Source organism: Armigeres subalbatus, chromosome 3, assembly GCF_024139115.2.
Source record: "Armigeres subalbatus isolate Guangzhou_Male chromosome 3, GZ_Asu_2, whole genome shotgun sequence".
NCBI lineage: Eukaryota > Metazoa > Arthropoda > Insecta > Diptera > Culicidae > Armigeres > Armigeres subalbatus.
In genome coordinates this window covers 91980983-92000324 of record NC_085141.1, presented here as the reverse complement: position 1 = coordinate 92000324, position 19342 = coordinate 91980983, and the positions used below count along the sequence as shown (strand labels likewise).

Here is a 19342-nt window from a genome sequence, read left to right as displayed (position 1 = left end):
GGAAGTCCCGACTTCCGAATTCTAACTTGGTGCTACGCCGACAATAGGATATTTAGATGGAGCAAAAGTAGACATTCCGTTTGAGCGAGGGATTTGATTCAGGTTATATTTATTCTATGTCAAACAGTCATAAAGCTCGTCATTAGAACATCGCTTAAATCCGGTAAATTGATGAGTACTTCATTCATGCCAATGGGAATATGAATCAAGGAGCGTCCGATAGAAAGGGAACGATTTTAATAATGTTTTGTATTCGAATATCACCAGTGCAGGGGTTTCAATTGAATTTTATGATAAAACTGCCGCTGCCGGAGAATATCTGTGTGATTTATATTTATATTTATCTACTATTATGAATCGATTTGTCATTCTCACGTCCGAATGCAACTCATCGAAACTTAATTGAAATGGGTTAATTTGCATATATTTTTTTGACTCCTCTTTAATAATTGTGATGATCGATCAATTTTGAGGTTATGAACAGAAGGAAAACAAACGTATATGGCGTCTCAGTATATGACGAATCGAACGTTATAGTGTGCGTGCGCCAAACGTCACTCATCTCAATAAGGCATTTTATGAGACAGATCGAAACAGCTGTTTTTCTCAAGTTTATCTACTTTGACAATTAGTGGGAGCCCGTTTGTTTGGTAATTTCGCACCGAACATTCCGATGGGTCCCATCATCAATTCTGTCTGTTTTACTTTTTGTCTACCAGGGTTTTAGAACAGTTTTTCATATGATTCTTAAAATGTATCGCTGGATAATTCATACCATTGCATTCTAAGCATGAAATGCTGAAAAAAACACTAATGAAAAGTAAAACGTTACAAACATTATTTTGTGTTAGGACCTAACGGAATGTTCACGCAGAATCATACCAAAACAAAACATTAGAAGTAAATAAACGGGCCACCGCGAAACGTCTCATAAAATGCCTTATACGTCAACACAGGTGAAAACAAGCGTTGGCAAGGTTGCCGGTATTTCATGTCCTGGATCATTCGAACGTCAAAAGTGTGCCGAGTGTGCCACACCAAGGGCCACACATGTGAATCAAATCCAGCAAATGTGTGCTTGGAACATTGTGCTCAGCGTCCCACCCCTTGCCAAACACTAATATTTACATTTCACAAGGAACATTTGCGAAAATGAAATGAAATGATGATGATGATGACGAAATGATGATGATTTACATGCAAATTTACCAAAACAAAGACCGAGCCGTCCACTCAAAATTTCAATCAGCTGTTCGAATCTGTCTCATAAAATGGCTTATAGTTTTAATAGATCTGTGCAAATAACGATGACTAGTCGATAAAATGATTGTATTGTTTTTGATTTTCGAGTTAGAAGTAACATTATTGAAGAAGAAACAGCTTGTTTACAATAGTTTGATGCACTTTCATGAAATAAAAATCCATGAAAATATAGCAGAATTCCTTTCATTGTTTATGTTTTCTTTGAAAGCGGGAGAGAACAAAATGTAAATATCGCGTGACCTCTCTCAATGAAAATGAAAATCTCAGTACTGATAGCACCACTGCTCTGATGTACACATCAAGCTAAAACTAACGTGAATCCAATGAATAACACGCCTAAAAAGACGAATCAGCATGAATTTTGACAGCTCGTTCCTGTGCAAGTTGCTTGCAGGTTGTCTGCAATGCTAATTTTATTTGCAAATCGCAATAAAATATCTTTTTTCGCAGCTGTTCGCAACACCCGGGTTCATCACCATTGTTGGCCTTTTAGCCCTTATCATAGGTTGATCGAGATTCATTCTATCGTGTGCCGCTTCAAAAATGAGTACAATTTTTGTTTTCGACCTGACAGACGAGTGCCTTTTGCAGTTTTTTGGCAGCGGATCAAGTTTGTTTTGCTTCGAAATCAAAATGAGCATTCATAAACAAATTATTTTTAAATGTAAAACTGTTTTACTCATTGTTCTAAGTATTTAAAAGTGCAAAAACTACTAAAATTACTCTATAAGAATGTCGGAGGCCAGTTCGGATTCTGAAAGTTGTCCCAGCTTCGCAACCGAGTCTGAAAGCGAACATGATTCCACCTGGGGAGACGTAAGTAGCCAGAATGGAATGCAACTTAAGAATTTTCAATCCAAATATTGAGTGCTGTATTGTTCTCAGGAAAAAGATCAGAAGGAAGTGGATTTCACAGCCACTGCGAAGGAAATCATTTGCGAAAATGTGAATATAACGACGGAAAATGCACTTAAGCTGAATAGTGGGTACCACAACATGCTGAAAATGCTGAAAAACAAATTGGAAATACTGCTGAGTCAGTGTCAAGAACGGCAGGCAGAAATCGATAAGCAGATCGAGGATTACAAAAGCAACAGAAAGCCACTGGTGAGACGATCAAGGATGTCTGGGTACATTTGTGGCCAACCGTTCTTCAAGGATGGGGAACTCTATCCGGGACCACATAATGACGATTACTTGCATAGGAAGAACGCATTTAAGGAATTTTTTCCGCTGGATATGTTTGAGACAACGGATAGTAACTGGACGGTTAAAGATAAGGTGAACATATTGAAAGGAGTTAAGGGGCAAATTGTTGAGTTTATTGAGAGGGAGACTCGTTTGAAGATTAAAAAGCTAGGAAACGGGCTGGAGGCAGAGCGTTTGAGATTGGAGATGGGATCTCTAAAACGTCGGGAAATGCAGGATCTGTGGGATCGAGTGAAAAAGTTTTCAAATGAATATCCGGGCCAGAAATTTGAGATTGACTGGATGCGAATTTCGAACGTTGATATTAGCGGCCGGCACTCAGTATCTGCTTGTGTCGGATTGTGGAACAATTATATGCTTCCAGGGTTAGTGCGAGATGCATGGAAGACAGAAGAAGAATCTTTGTTGGTAAAAGCTGCGGAGAGAAACAAACGCCAGGGTTGGGCACAGATTGCATCGGAGGTACCAGGTAGATCGGCTTACCAATGTTTCGTCCACTATCAAACGACGTTTTCAGATTTGGCTCAAATAAAACGGGAGCGTTGGACGGATGAAGAGGATGCTCTGTTGATGAAGGCGGTAGAAGACAACAGAATCGGTTCGAATATCATCTGGAACAAGGTGGTGGAGAAGATGCCGCTCAGGAACAAAATCCAGTGCTATAATCGGTACATGTTCACACTGATGAGACCGACAAAAAATGCTAAATTCACCCCCGAGGAAGACTGCGTAATTTTGGCATACGTACAGCAATGTGGTGATGATTTCAGGTTTATCCCTTCAAACTTACTGCCCGGAAGAACTAATCGACAAGTTTGGGCCCGTTATAACCACACCTTAAAGTTCACTGATAAACAATCTGGATGGACTATTGAAGAGGACACTCGGCTCTTGAATTACATAAAGGACAATATAACCGAAGCAGGACCCAAAAAAATCTCCTGGGCCGATTGTTCCAGGTCGTTGGGTAATCACTCGCGCTTAAGTTGTCGCACCCGCTTCTATACGATTGAGAAGTTCCTTGAGAAGAATCCAGATGCCACGCTTGACGAAGTTCCAAGAAAAGAAAAGAAACTATCGTCAACAGTAACGCACGAAAACTGGATGAAAACTTTTGTTAATATCCGCAATGCAGCGAGTGAACCTAAACCAGAAACAACGCCACCTGTTCAAGAGGGACCATCAACATCTGGTAAGGGAAAAGCGAAGAGAAAAAAAAATTCGCAAAAGAAACAAAGAAGGCCAAGAATTGAAACGCGTCCTTTCGTTGATACGATCAAATGTAAGACTAAGTTAAGTTTTTATAACAAGTTGAAATACACATTTCATTATCGATTTGCGGAGCCGATATCTGCTATTCAAAATAACAAAGTTTTTTGTCTCAATAAAGCAGTGTTTCATTTGCTGAATTGTACGACGAATCTGGATAGCGTCAGTGACTACATGGAACATTTCGTCCCAAACGAACGTGTTCTTTTACGCAGCAGTCTTTCGATAAGGTTCAATCCTAAGCTGATGACCTTTCTAGAGGATGCAAAAAGCTGCTTCTTGTTTCCTCCAAACTACAACACGATGATTGGCGTAAGAGGTGTTATTCTGAATGCCACTCACCCCGATGATCCAAAAACCAGAAACACCGAAGAAACTATTCGGTTGGACGAGGAAGATGAGGCAGGTTATCATTACGCACTGGAAACCTTCCGCGATCGCTTCCGTATGATGTTCTACTGGACGATGCTGCTAGTGCGTCAAAACCCAGATAAAGCAACCATCGTTGATGGTGCTGAGCAGCCTAAGCCAGTCTATCATCTGGAGGAATCAGACGCTAATCAGCAGAAATTGACAAATTATAGCAATACTGAAAAACAGGCACGAGATTGTATTACTGCTACACAAGTCGAGGAAGCAACCACCTGTATGCAGCAAATGGAACTGACACCGCCATCATCTGCGAAAGATACGAGCAACGACTACAATCCATCAATGGTAACCAGCTCAAAAATGCAGATTATTGCAGTTAAACGGATCACCGAAACGTCCCTAGAATCAATCGATATCAATCAATTTAACGACCCACCGACAATTACCCAGATTGTACCGCACAGACCACCGTCCCTTCCACCGCCTGAACCGTCATACCAATCGAATACACAAGACGAGCAAGTACCGCTGGTTCAAGGAAACACCGTAGTGTCGCTTATAATCCCGACAAACAATGAACTCCCACAGTCAAGAGATTTTGTTGGACACATAACCATCATCAATCCGAAAGATCTACCAGCTGCACCGTCTTTGCATACGGTTGCACCGCCAATGTCATCGCCCACATGCGTGGAAAATTATCCACCGACAACAACGACGATTGTCGACGAGTCGCCAACAGTTGCCGAAGTTAGTCAGCTAGCCGATCAGTTGTACCAAGCGCAAGATGAGTTGTCCTCGGAGGGTTGCGATAACGGCACCAAGGAAGAAGAGGAATTTGCGGAACCAACACCACCGTTGGATGATGATGATGATCGTTGGGAAGTGGCAAGTGATGCTGGAGAATCGAGCAACACGAAAGGTAAGATCTTATTCTGTTTTTGAACCAAATGATATTTATAAAATTTAGATTACCAAGGTGTTGAACAAAATAGTTGAAAATAATATTTTTTAAGAGAAAAAGGGACATTAGTGGCTAGATCTGAAGTGTCGTGTCGCATGGCACTCACGCCTAAAACTGGTGTGGTTGTTCAGTTTTGTGAAAATCTTCACCACATAATCTCGTCACGATTGCCTCGTGAAACTGCTGTTATTTGAGTTTTTCAGATGAATGATTTTTGATTTGTTCGTCTTTGTGGAGAGCATGGGCACGATGATCACCTGAACATATTCTAGCTCAGGGGGAGAGGAGACTATTTCATGGTTAGTTCTCGAATTAGCCACTTCTCTGGTTGCGGTGTAACCTTTTTTCGTAATTTGTCTTCCATACTAGGTATTTATTTAGCCTAAGGCCGGAGTGGCCTGTGCAGTACATAAGGTGTCAGGCCATTAGGCCGAAGGTCATTAGGCCGAACGGTCATTAGGCCGAATGGCTATTAGGCCGAATTAGCAAAAATGAGCAAAAAGTGAAAAATGAGAAGTTATTTCTTCACCTTACCACTTTTTTCCTTCTCCCTTCTTGTATCTTCCTTCTTCCTTGTTCTATCTTCTTTCTTCCTTCTTACTTCTTCTTCCTTCTTCTTTCTTCCTTCTTCCATCATCCATCTTCCTGCTTCCTTCTTCCTTTATCCTTATTCCTTCTTTTTCATCCTTCTTTCTTCTTTCTTCTTCCTTCTTTCTTCTTTCATCTTCCTTATTTCTTCTTTCTTCTTCCTTCATCCTTCTCCCTTCTTCCTTCTTCTTTCTTCCTTCTTCTTTCTTACTTCTTCTTTCTTCCTTCTTCCTTCTTCTTTTTTCCTTCTTCCTCCTTCTTCTTTCTTCCTTCTTCTTCTTCCTTCCTTCTTCTTCCTTGTTCCTTCTTCCTCCCTCCTTCTCCCTTCTTCCTTGTTCCTTCTTTCTTGTTCCTTATTCCTTCTTCCTTCTTACTTCATCCTTCTTCCTTCTTTTTTCTTCCTTTTTCCTTCTTCCTTGTTCCTTCTTCCTCCTTCCTTCTCCCTTCTTGCTTCTTCATTCTTCTTTTTTCTTTCTTCCTTCATCCTTCTCCTTTCTCCCTTCTTCCTTTTTCTTTCTTCCTTCTTCTTCTCCCTTCTTTCTTTTTCCTTCTTTCTTCTTACAATATGGTTGACACATCCTCCTTCTACCTTTTTCCTTGTTCCTTCTTTCTCCCTTCTCCCTTTTTCCTTCTTCCTTGTTCCTTCTTTCTCGTTCCTTCTTCCTTCTTGCTTCATCCTTCTTCTTTCTTTTTTCTTACTTCTTCCTTGTTCCTTCTTCCTCCTTCCTTCTCCCTTCTTGCTTCTTCCTTCTTCTTTCTTCCTTCTTCCTTCTCCTTTCTTCCTTCTTCCTTCTTCTTTCTTCCTTCTTCCTTCTTTCTTCTTCTTACTTCTTTCTTCCTTTTTCCTTCTTCCTACTTCCTTCTTTCTTTTTTCTTTCTTCTTTCTTCTTCCTTCTTTTCTTCTTCCTTCTTCCTTCTTCCTCTTTCCCTCATTCTTCTTCCTTCTTCCGTTTTCCTTCTTCCTTCTTCCCTCCTCTTTCTTCCTTCTTCCTTCTATCTTCTTCCTTCTTCTTTCTTCCTTCTTCCTTCTTTTTTCTTCTGTTTTTCCTTCTTTTTTTCTTGTTTTCTTTTTCCTTCTTCTTTCTTCTATCTTCCTTCTTCCTTCTTCCATCTTCCTTCATTCTTCTTCCTTCTTCTTTCTTCCTTCTTCCTTTTTTCTTCATTCTTACTACTTCCTTCTTCCTTCCTCCTTTTTTCTTCTTCCTTCTTCCTTCTAACTTCTTCCTCCTTTTTCTTTTTTTCTTCTTTCATTCTACTTCTTCCTCACTTCGCACTAGTCACTTCTCACTCCCCAGTTCTCATTCGGCCTAGTGGCCATTCGGGCTAATGACCGTTCGGCCTAATGACCATTCGGCCTAATGGCTTTCGGCCTAATGACCCAGCATCAGTACATAAAAGTCGTCTCCATTCAGCTCGGTTCATGGCTGATACGTTGCCAGCCACGAAGTCTGCGGAGGGTCCGCAATTTGTCTTCCACCTGATCGATCCACATGTTTTGCCTCGCTACTGGCCTTCTTATGCCCGTCGGATCGCTATCGAGAACCACCGCAGGGTTGTAGGTCACTTGGCCTAAAGTCGTTTGGCCTAATGGTTGTTTGGCCTAATGGTCGTTTGGCATAATTTGAAAAATGTAAATTATTCTTTGTAGTAAAATATGTGAAAATGTTAATATTTTATTTAATGCTACTTTTGGAAATCCACATTACTATTATTGGTGTATAACAACATCATCCGATAATCATCGTCAGTCACATACGATATGTACACTCCCGGCCAAAAGTTTGGGTTCACCCTCAAAAAATATAGGCAAAAGTTTTTAGTCGTATTTTCGCCGTCTTACATCCGATTTCGGGTATTGTTATACTAAAGACACACTGGTGGTACAAGTACCACGGTTATATACCCTAGTACATATTGTACCATGGTTTTCCACGTTGTACCAGCATGGTACAAGGTGACACACTAGTGGTACAACTTGTACCATGGTACGAATACCATCAGTGTGTCATTAGTATTAGCTCGATACAAAGAATTTATTTTGAGTAGATCTTGCACCGTAGGTCTTTGAAACTAATAATTTCGAAATGAAAAGTTAGATGGACGTTGATTATTTTTAGGCGAAAAAAAATGGTTTTATTTTTTAAAATCAAAATGTTTACTCAAGTGCATAGTATGCATCGGCTAAAAGTTTGGATTCACTTATTTAGCCGTTCACAATTTTAGCCGAATATTGTCTGAAGTACACTGCCGTGAATCGCATATTTTTCCCATATGAATACTGACGTGAATCGCATACCTGTCTCATCTTTGCTGGGTTTCCTATTCATATGGGACAAATATGCAATTCACGGCAGAATAGGAAACCCAACAAAGATGGGACAGATATGCGATTCACGGCATTATACATACAACATACAACATAAATATAAGAAAAATCAGTATCTTAATGTAAAAAAAGGTCACAGTGTGTCTAGCGTCACAAAAAGTGAAGAAATGTTAAAGTATCATAAGAAAACAAACACCATTCGATTTTGGCAACATAAATATATCACGTTCGGAGCCAAAATCGAATAAGGTCTGAGTTTTGACATTGTATAGGTAACATACAATCTTTACAATATGGTTGACACCTTCTTTAAAGCATGAGCTGTTCTTTCTAGTTTTACTGCATGTTACTTTGGTATTGCATATGACAAGCATTTTCCAAAAATGTTGATGCCTTCTTTGAAGCATGATCAGTTGTTTCACTAGACTAGACTAGAAGACTAGACTAGAAGAGCATAACCAAAACTTAACACAATTCTAACATATTGTGATCTTTATAACTTATTTTGATACAATTATGTTATTAGTAGCCATTATCTTTCAAATGTTGTAACAAAATTTTAACATAATAAGATTTAAAAATGCTTAACACTGAATTGCCCAACAGTAGGCAATTAAAATAGATGTAGCAAAGTCTCCTGCCATACATGTCACAAACGCTGATATAATTTGAAAAAGTTGTCTAATTTGTAATGTTCTTAGTTTCATGTTCTTGAACAATATTTTTGTTCAGAAAAAAACTATTATTTCTGAATGTCGATAAACAATATATTTTGTATCTGATTCTGTTATAAATTTTTAACAAAATATGATATTTTTATGATAAAATTGTAACAAAATTTGATAGTTTTTTTGTTTTGAGTAGTGTAATTTTTGATAGAAATTTAGATATTTTAACAACATCCTGCACCATATTTCTAACAAATTTTGTTATAAAATTTTTGTGTAACATAATAACATATGATGATATAATTTTGATATGACCTTCTGGTCGGGAAGTTATACTGTTTTCATATGTCGACATTGCCAAAATATATCTGATTCATTGTTTTGTATACCTTCCTTTTATAAATTCCTGGTTTTATTGTATTATAAAAGTGATTTGCAATATTTTAACGTTAGTTTGTATTACGCTTTTGGATCACATGCACATGGCTTTATTTTGCACCTACAAAAAGAAATTCATATAACAATATATTTCAACCGTTTACGCCTACATGTATCTATTATGCCAATAGACCATTAGGCCAAACGACTTTAGGCCAAACGTGGCACAATCCCACCGCAGTCTTCCGATTTTCACGGTGTGAACGATGAATGGTTCTTTCACACGCATATAAAAGGATCCAAAACAATCAAAGCGAAAGTTCCGAACACATGCTAACAGCTCACAAATCATATACGTAGCTTTGCAATTCATTTACTACATGAGTAATTCTCGCTGAAACCGGGCCACTATTTGCACGAGGTTCTTAAAAATGCCTAAATTTATATTCTTTTGAAAGCTTTCGGCGAGTGTATTAAGGTTCCGAGTTAAATTCTTCAGAAAGATGAACCCCTCGTTAGTTATTGTACACGAAATCATTTTCGATTTTTGTGATTTATGTCATTTTTCTTTACGATTCGGTTGGCGGATTTGTGCGGATGTTAACATAATTAGTATTTTATAAACTAAAGTCTTTGAAGTGTGGTGAACAGAAGGGATAATGAAAGAAGTATTACTGCATCCTTATATTGAGTTTGTGTGGAAGTTTCAAAGTTTTCAAGAAAATATCTTAGCTTAATAACTACCAATCTCAAGAAACCCAAGAAAAAAGATAACTTAACAGCTGCAATTTTCGCGATCTGAGAAGACGATTCGGTTCGGATCAAGGATGAACATGTGAAAATGGGATAGTTGTATCATGCTTCTGTCCGACAGTGGATATTTAATTAAATTCACTTACTCCACCAGACTTCTCTCCGGCTGTTACCTGCCGATTGCTTTGTGAGGATCAAGGGAAAGATGCTGGCACAAGACTAAATAACAAGATAAGTAACGAATTTCTTATATAAGTTACTTATGAATCTTTTAGGTACGTCACGTGGAAGCTATTATAAATTCAGTAGAAAATCGAATTATAGCCGCTATTGAAATTGGATTTTTCTCACAATCCATACGTTAAACCTAATTTCGGAAGTAGTGCGCTGTATAGCACATCACCAAATGAAAACAGCGCACCACTTCCGAAGTTAGGTTTAACGTACGAATTGTGAGAAAAATCCAACTTTGTTAGCGGCTATAATTCGGATTTGCACTGAATTGATAATACTCATTTTGAACTCACCCTTTGTGTGGCAAATTTTTCGAGATTTAGCACACTGTTTATTGATCGTTATTGGTCTTCATATCCTCACATATCCTCTTCGTCATACTATTCACAATTTACAATGCACTTTTATTTAAATAATATCCTGCCAACTGAATTCGACTATACTGCCGTCATACGCATATTTGTCCCATGTTTGCTGGGATTTCCTATATACATGGGACAATTATGCGTATAACGGCAGTATACCTTCTCGTTATTTTCAACGTGTGTATTTTTATATTCATCAATTTTTATTTAAAACGATAAACTAAATATTTGGTTATTTCAGTTATCATCTTTTAATCAATAATATTTGGTATTCTATATAATAAAAATGAGTTGAGGTTTCCTTCCTGACGATTTAACTCGCGAACGGGTTGACCGATTTGCAAGATTTTATTCTTAATCGATTCGTTCTGGGATCCGCAAGGTTTGTATATATAAACAGTTGGTGAACTTAACGGGGAAATGTAAAAAAATCATTTGAATACAATTTTAGGTCAGCTGTTGAGGAAAACAAAACATTTGAATTTAACATTAGCACATGCGGGGAGGGGTTTTCCATATATGATTCTTCTCTTCTCGTTTCAGAGAGCGAGCAATGGCGCTTAAACATAGGCTTATTAGCCAGGGCAAGTCTAATACCTTGTCCCATCCCAGGAAGTTAAACATCTAGGAAAACGGAGTGACATAAATTTCTTAGCATGGTCACTCCCAACGTTTGAATATACTTATCATATCATTTGCTTATGATAATATTCCAAAACTAAATTCCCTACCAACCATCCAACTCCTTGACATCAATGAGGGCGTCGGTGAGTCGCTGGCCTCTCACTAAGTAGATGTCATATCATCATTTCCTTCCCTTCCCTAGTAACGGAGAAGATGGGCGTGGCCGGCAATGGTAGTTTTCATGCTTTATCATTTTGGACCTCCAATTGGGGTAAGAAAGTTAAAGAATATACATGACAGCTACCAGTATGCAATCTACGAAATATTCCGTTACAACGCAACGCAACGCAACGAAATCATTTTCGATTTTTGTCAATTCTTGACTCACCAAAACTGTCATAACTTCAACATTTCTCAACCGATCATAGAGATCAGCATATCATTGGAAAGAGGAAGAGTGAATCAATTTGCAATATTAAAAATATAAGCAGCCATATTGAATTTGGCCGCCATCTTGGATTTCTTTTTGAAAACAATTTTTCTGCCAGGTTCGCAACCACCGATTTTGAATATTAATACACCGATGGAAAGCTTAGTTTATATTGTGTATTGCGTCCAAAAATCTCAGGTGTATGTTTTTTCTATCAAAAGTTATGTACTATTTACCAATACCAAAATTCTTGAATTATTTATTACAATAACTTGAATACGGCTCCGTTATGCTCAAAACTTTTGAGCGCTTCAAATAAAATACTATTGTAGATATGCTTTATAATTTTGAAACATATTTGGCTTAGAATAGTGTATGAAATCAAGGAACTGACGTCGTAGTACCATATTAACCATAAAAATTATGTTCGTTGGTCAGATGGCCCTTCAAAAAATAATTTGGTAAATCGTACATAACTTTTGATAGAAAAAACATACACCTGAGATTTTTGGACACAATGTACAATATAAGCTAAGCTTTCCATCGGTGTACTAATATTGGCGGCCAAATTCAATATGGCTTTTATTTTTATTATTGCAAATTGAGGATCACTCTTCCTCCAACGATATGTTGATCTCTATGATCGGTTGAGAACTGTTGGAGTTATGACAGTTTTGGTGAGTCAAGAATTGATAAAAATCGAGGTCCATTAGAATGATTTCGTGTATAACTAACGAGGGGTTTATCTTTCTGAAGAATTTAACTTGGTTTCTTAATATACTCGTCGAAAGCTTTCGAAAGAATATAAATTTAGATTTTGAAGAACCTCGTGCAAATAGTGGCCCGGTTTCAGTGAGAATTACTCACATATGTCAAGACATAAACTGCAATTAAAGTGAATCGCTTAGTTACATTGTAAAATTCGATTGTATAAAGTCATTCAAATAAAAATGCTTTTTTTTGCAGCCGTGCGGGAATCTGAAGCTCTGCGTTGAGTGTTTCTGTTTTGTTGATTCTGTGGGTGACAAACGCGGGTAAGGTAGAAGACGAGGCGATAAGGCAAAACGTCAGTTTTCATGTACCAATAAGTTACATAGGCGGCGCTAGCATGCTATGCAATTCCAACGTATTTAGATTTGAAAATTTACACAAGAAAATCGAATTCAAATGTATGAACATAAACGTCTGTCTGCGGTTCTCCCAACTGGCTGTTGCAACTCGTGCTTCATAGATAGTACGCAACACTTTTCTTTCGAAATCTTCAAGTGCGCGTTGGTCCTCCACGAGCATTGTCCAGGTCTAGTGTCCGTAGAAGACGTCTAATGAGTGTTTTATAGACAGTTTGGTACGATGGCAATCTTTGTTCGATCGGATCGCCTTGCAGAGTCCAAAAACGTACGATTTCCTGCTATGGTCTTCTTCTTCAATGGCTCTACATTCCTTATGTGGCAAGTACAATGGATACCCAAAGGTGTCGAGAAATCAGACTCGCCATCTCCGGATTGGCAATCCTACGCCTTTGCTCACAAGGCTACTGAAGACCCTTCCTGATATGATGCGTCTCCGAATTTATCTGCTGGTACCGTTATCGGAGATTTCATGTACACGACTTCTTCAGCCACCTCGATTTTGTCACCACCGAAGCAAACTCGTGGTCGGTGACTTATGTAGGGGAGAGGACCACCATATACGAGTCTTACTTGGGTGCTCACACTTTTCGCGCCATGTGACTAACTTGTATGATCACCCTAACACCTGATTTACACTCTAGCACACCAATTTGAGACTTATTTGGGTGCTCACTCTGACACACCCTGTTACTTTCCACTTACCTCAGCATGTGCAGACCACTCACTCACCCCTTTTCACTAGCCAATCATGCTTGTCGACTGCTACTCGGCGCGCCAGATTCTCTGTAAACTGCAGGCAATCTGAGTGTTTGCAGTCGAAACTGTGTCCCACTTCTCCACCGCTTGGCACATCCTCTATCTAACGGTATCCGGGGGGTTGTGTCCCGCAAACGTCTAGCATACCCAAGTAATCAATAAGCACTCCAATTCACCAAATCGCCATATATGGCCAATATACGGTTAGCATAGCATAGCATAGCATATGTGATTGTACAAATCGTGGGTGGCTATACAATGCTCAATTTAGCAATCTACTGTATATTGTCGCAAATTGGTACTTGGGATTAGTACCTTTTCCTATACAGTAGCGGTTGTATACCTGACCACGTCCTTACAATCACACGGAAGGAAGGGAAGGAATCTTAGTCCAACATCTACTAGTGAAGATGCAGGGAACCCATACTACCTTCATAGATGTGTCAGGAAGAAAAATTATTGTTAGTGGGTAAGGTGAATAATAGAGAGCTCTATTCGACAATATAGAGCGTTTGTCAATAACAGTATTAAAATATATTCATCAATTTACTTACGAACCGTCCAAAGGAGGACAAAGTAACCTGGATTTTACAAATGTTTCGTATTATATACAAAACACGTTCAACCGCACACTTATTCACCGAACATTAAAATCAGAACCAAAAACTCGGATTTTACGAATGCTCTAAATCCTACCTGAAACACGTCCGATCACGCACCAATTGTTTACTCACTCGGCCGCGCGAACTATCTGCTTACTGAGCAGAAACACGACAAAACAAAATCAGTTTGAATCCAAATGAGCTCAAATTTTCAGAGGACACTCTGAACATGATAAAGAATCATATGAGCACTGTGGAGCAAAATCGATTTTTTGAACCACCCTACTGTGCAGTACACAGGTTGCACATGTGGACGCGACGCCTCTGTTGGTGCCTTTCTTGGGCCGAGAATTTGCTTTTACAGGTCGACGCCCTTCGGGCTCCTCTGTACCCCGATCTGCTCCGCTCAGCAGAAGATTGGACTTTATGGTCGCACTTCGTTTTGCTTTGCTATGAGCGTCTTCGGCGGATTGCTGCCTGAGCCGTTTCGGGTTGGGTGCAGTGTTTCCCTCATTGCTCGTCAGGACGAAATCAATCGCCTCTTGGGCCATAGTCGCTCCTCAAAGGTACATTTGGGTACATTTGTCAGCCTTTTCTCTTCCCACCACCCGCCTGATAAACGTGTCCTGTTCTTGTGTTGCGACTCGAACAGCCTGGCGGAGCATCCGAAAGTTCTGTTTCAGTTCCTTACTGATATTCTGTCTTGGGCTCAGAGTTGCTCGAAGACCATCCGCATACCGGGTAGTAGCCCGCCGAGCGAACGGAAGACAGCCTGGTAATCAGCCCACTCGTCGTTTTAAAACAATGTTATCTGCTCTTGCGTGCACCGTGCTCCCTTTACACTTCTGACAGTTCCTATATTCAAAGTTCTTCTGGGGTCCTGTTCACAAGTTGCGTAGGGAGAGGAAGTGGGTCAGACCGAGCGTTACGATTCATACAACAACAAAATTAAAAGTAGTATACGAAGATGATAGTAGGATAAAAAATTATCATATTTAGCGTTACGTAATTTGTTATCCCTGGCTACTTTGTTATCTGTATATGCTTGAATGAAGTTTTAAACGTTACTTTAACAAACGTATATTTGGTCGGGGTTCAGCTAAACCGCACCAAGCGGCTTTTTGACTGACTTGTGATATTTTGTTTGTAAAAAGAAAACGGAAATCATTTCATGTCAATTCATACCTACATTTATTGTAGGATATCCTTAGTTATAAGACTGAGAGATATTCGATACGCTTTGTGATCAATTGAATCTGCTAAACGAACGCTTTGGCAGAAAAATGAGATATTTTTGGTTGGCGCTTGGTGTGATTTGGCTGAACCCCGGCCATTTAGAAATCGTATAAAACCCTAAAGCCTACATTATTGTCCAATCTTGAACCTTTTTCTATCATGTACTTTGTCTTCAACGTGTTGATGACTAGTCCGATCAGCTTAGCTTCTCTTCTCTTTTCAGTCTGATGTAGGCTTCCTCCGTATTCTCAAAGTTGCGTGCTATAATATCTATGTAGTCAGCAAAAGCAAATAGCTGAGCGGACTACGTGAAAATCGTACCACTTATGTCAATCCGTGCTTTTTGTATTACTCTTCCCAATGCGATGTTGAATAGCAACCTAAGCAGGCACGAAAGGACTCGGGAATGCCTCTGAAACTCGACCTTTGCACATAACCGCCTTGACCAACCGTATTAGTTTATCTGGGAATCCGTGTTCGTGCATTAGTTGCGACTTTGAAGTTGATGAATAGATAGATGATGTGTGGGCAGTGTATGGCGAACACCTGATCCGTGGCAGAGCGTTTGCCCATGAATCCCACCTGGTAATGCCCCACGAACTCTCTTGCAATTGGTGCTAGTCGACGGCCTTCCATTTTATGAGAGTACATTGTAGGCGGCGTTCGGCAATGTGATTGCGCGGTGGTTGCTACAATCCAGCTTATCGTCCTTTTTGTAGATGCGACACACGACACCTTCCATCTACTCCTGCGGCAGAACCTCCTCCTCCCAAATTTTAATAATTACGCAGGGCAGCGCTATAGCCAATGCCTCACCACCGTATTAAAACAGGTCTCTTGGTAATTGACCCAGCCGACCAATCTTCTCCTGGATTTCCGGAGCTGGAAAACGTATGTCCTGCGCGCGTGCTCTCAGGTTCGTCACCATACTCATTTTCTACCACATTGCCATTCAGATGCCCTTCGTAGTGCTGCCGCCACCATTGGATTATTTTTTATATTTACTGTTTTTAAATAATATGGTCCTATGAACAATTAAAAATATAAAACTTTTATTTCAGAGCCTTCGGATGAGACAACGTATTATGAACCAGCTAAAAGCGTATCGACTGCAGCGATTGGTACCAGTATCGGCGATCCCAATGGTCCTAATGATAAAATATCGGAAAACAACAACGCCACGCCGATCTGCAAAACCGAATCGCAAAATTGTTCAGATCAAACTGACTTCGAAGATGCAATTCCGGTCACTGTAGTAGATTCACAAAACTTCACCCCAGTTGACGCCACACCTTCGGTAGCGAGCGTCCAATCGAGAGTAATCGACGCATCCACCGTCATGGAAACTTCGGATGACAGTTTACTGCCAAACTCGGACGCGGATGAACCGATCCTTTCGACCCCGGTAATTGATATTAGCAGTTCTATGATATCAATCTGCTTCGATGATGACGACTTCATGAAAACAGAGAATCGCTCTACCGATGTTCGGACTCCTGCTCACCAAGTGAAAAGCGTGACTAGCGTAGGTGACTTTGTGATTCAAGAATTGCATGAAACTGACCGAGAACCAAATTGCTCGAGTCCAAAACAAAGTGCGAATGTTGGACGTTCTGATGAAGTAGCTTGTACTGAGAAAACTACCGAGTTGAGCACGCAGCAATCAGATGAGTTGGAATGGAGATCGGAAATTGTAAAAGCGCCGAAAAGAACCTACGGTCGTACTAGAAAGCAAGAAACAGTTTTAATCGATCCACCGGACAAGCTTAAGATAGTTGACTCCCATGCCTGGCGCTGGGTACATGTAGAAGAGTCCGATGATGACGACGTCGATTTACATCAAAATCTGTGGGATGGTTGCGATCCTTTCCGATTACAATTCACGTCAGGTGATTTCAACAACTCCACTGAAACATTTGCGATTGAACCAAAAAAGCAAGAGGTTATTGTAATAGATGACGATGAAGTTGTAGTCAAAATGGAGCCCGAAGAAATTGTGGAATCTCACCAAGAAACTCAGGACGACGAGGCATTGCAAATACAGAAAATAATTGAAACGGCAAGTGAAATTCTTCGAATATCTGAAGAATATAAAGTTCTGAACCCTCAAGATGCCAATCAACCGGTTGTTGAATCTGAACCAGAACTACCACCTGCACCATCTCCATCGGTGTCATCACAAAAAACTATGTTAGAATTATATTCCGATACTGATTCTTTGGTAGTTCAAACTCCATCAAGAGTTTTTGACGAAGAGTCGAATTGCTTTTATTACGTTGATGAAATACAAGATGGGGCTTCCTTAATGGGATCTTCTATGACATCTTCTAATTTTCCCTCAACTTATTTTATATACAACGGCGAGGATGATCAGATTGAAGAAAATCAGATAGAAACTAGGTCTTCCGGATCAATAGCGGCGTTGGAAAACCTAGAACCGCCGACAACCTCCATACCATCCACATTTCAACAAACACTTGACAAAATCAAGACGTACGCATTTAGAAGAAAATCTGAAGCAATCCAATCGAAGGCCAAAGAACAGGCACCCAAATTAATCAAAAAAGGTAATCGTAAATTAGATAGATTTATTTCGTTCTTGAAAATAATTTTATTTCTTTTCTACTTGAAGCGCATTCTAAAACACATCGTATTGAAATGGTTCTACAGTCAACTAACCCATCTGTCGGAAAACCGAAAAGACCGCCTCGTGAAAGCACGTTAGTTAATCCACGTCAACGGCACGCCGTTCAAACGCAAGCTCTCTCGTTGTTGGATGCTCTTTTTAAGCAACCCAAACTGCCACCGTTGCAACGCACGTCTTCTACAACTCCTTGCCCTTCAACGTCGTCGTCTTCGTCGTCGCGGTCCGCATCACGTTCCTCGGTAGTTCCAAAACGGCCACTCTCCTCTAGTCAGCAGTTGCACTCAAAGCAACCAACCAAAAAAGTCAAACTGGAGCCACCGGAGACGTTCGATGCGGTGGATGTCATTAGCCTGCTAGCCAGTAAGAAGGCTACAGCTGGAGATGATTTCGTCGACGAGGATGAAAGTGAATACTTGGCCCAGTTGGCATCTGCTTCAGCTTCGCCGTCGCAGCAAAGCACCGATACTGCAAATGACAACTCGAGTGCGAGCCAGCGAGTACCAAGCAATACTACGGTGCACCCCGGTCCTTAAAATACAACCGAATGGGTATTATTTTATTTTAACGATTTTTATTGGAATAAATAACACTGCTTTTGGAAGATAGAAGCATGATTATAAGAAAACTAGTCATTTTTCAGTGTTATACCCTCAGTTCCACAATTATGAAACACCCACTTTCGGCAAAACATAACAAGTTCAAAATAAAATTAATTTTTGTGAATAAATTGTTCAGATAATACTTTGCTGGCCACAATAATGTTGATACAAGAAATGATTGAGATTGAGAGATTGAGATTCAGTTGTTTGGAGAAATCTGATTTGATAACGCTTCCATAATTGGAACCAAGCTACAGTTAATAGAGCGGTTAGCTTTTTCCCGTTAAAACGCTTGAATAGATTGTTTGTGTTGACATCCACGATTAATAGCAAGAATAGTAGGTATGTTACCATAACGTTAGAACAATCAGACTAGAAGAATAATCAGAACTGATATTAGCCGACACTCACAGTATGTAATCATCATTTTAATGAGAAAACGCATAGCAAATTAGAAAACGAGTTCCTATCGATGATATTACCGTCAAAATCTCTTCAATTAGTTGATTGCGTATATTTTAGCTGTTAACAGCTGTTTAATAAATAAATTACCGCCATAGGGAATGGAATATTAGGAACGGAACTAGGTGTCATACTTTTGATAGAGAGGGTACAAGGTGTTATCCAGAATCCGCTATCTATCAACGCATGAATGATGAAAATAAATTTAGCATTGAGAAGATGCTCAACAGTACAAAAAACCTGTGGAATACTGAAATGCAGAAAACTCCGATGTGCGTGAAAATTGTGTTAGGCTTTTTTCCTGGTTTCCGAAGATAAAACGTGACAAGCTTAGAAGCTTGATCCAACTGACCAACGATGCTAGGATATGCTTCAAATTGCTATTGAACTGATGAGGAATATTCAGATGTAGATTATATTTTACAATAATTCGTTTAATACCCGTAATTTTGTTATTTACATTAATA

General features: G+C 39.6%; 1 protein-coding gene across 3 annotated transcripts; it reads left to right on the top strand.

Moving 5' to 3' along the window:
- The first annotated feature begins 1834 nt into the window (after positions 1-1834).
- On the top strand, positions 1835-18442 carry LOC134225030 (uncharacterized). 3 transcript variants are annotated; one of them, XM_062704773.1, is made up of 5 exons: positions 1835-2079; positions 2149-3754; positions 3866-5035; positions 16229-17734; positions 17800-18442. In XM_062704773.1, exons 1-5 carry the CDS (start codon positions 1996-1998, stop codon positions 18345-18347), a joined length of 4914 nt encoding a protein of 1637 aa, XP_062560757.1. In that variant the 5' UTR covers positions 1835-1995; the 3' UTR covers positions 18348-18442. The 3 variants fall into 3 exon arrangements, with proteins under 3 accessions (XP_062560757.1, XP_062560756.1, XP_062560754.1); XM_062704772.1 differs by having other exon boundaries at positions 3863-5035; XM_062704770.1 differs by having other exon boundaries at positions 1836-2079; positions 2149-5035.
- Positions 18443-19342: the final 900 nt, after the last annotated feature.

Excerpts from the sequence above, each read along its gene's own strand:
- LOC134225030 (XM_062704770.1), top strand. The coding sequence starts at position 1,996 with ATGTCGGAGGCCAGTTCGGATTCTGAAAGTTGTCCCAGCTTCGCAACC. Across the intron at positions 5,036-16,228 it reads AGAATCGAGCAACACGAAAG|AGCCTTCGGATGAGACAACG; the intron begins GTAAGATCTTAT and ends CTTTTATTTCAG. Across the intron at positions 17,735-17,799 it reads ACCCAAATTAATCAAAAAAG|CGCATTCTAAAACACATCGT; the intron begins GTAATCGTAAAT and ends TTCTACTTGAAG.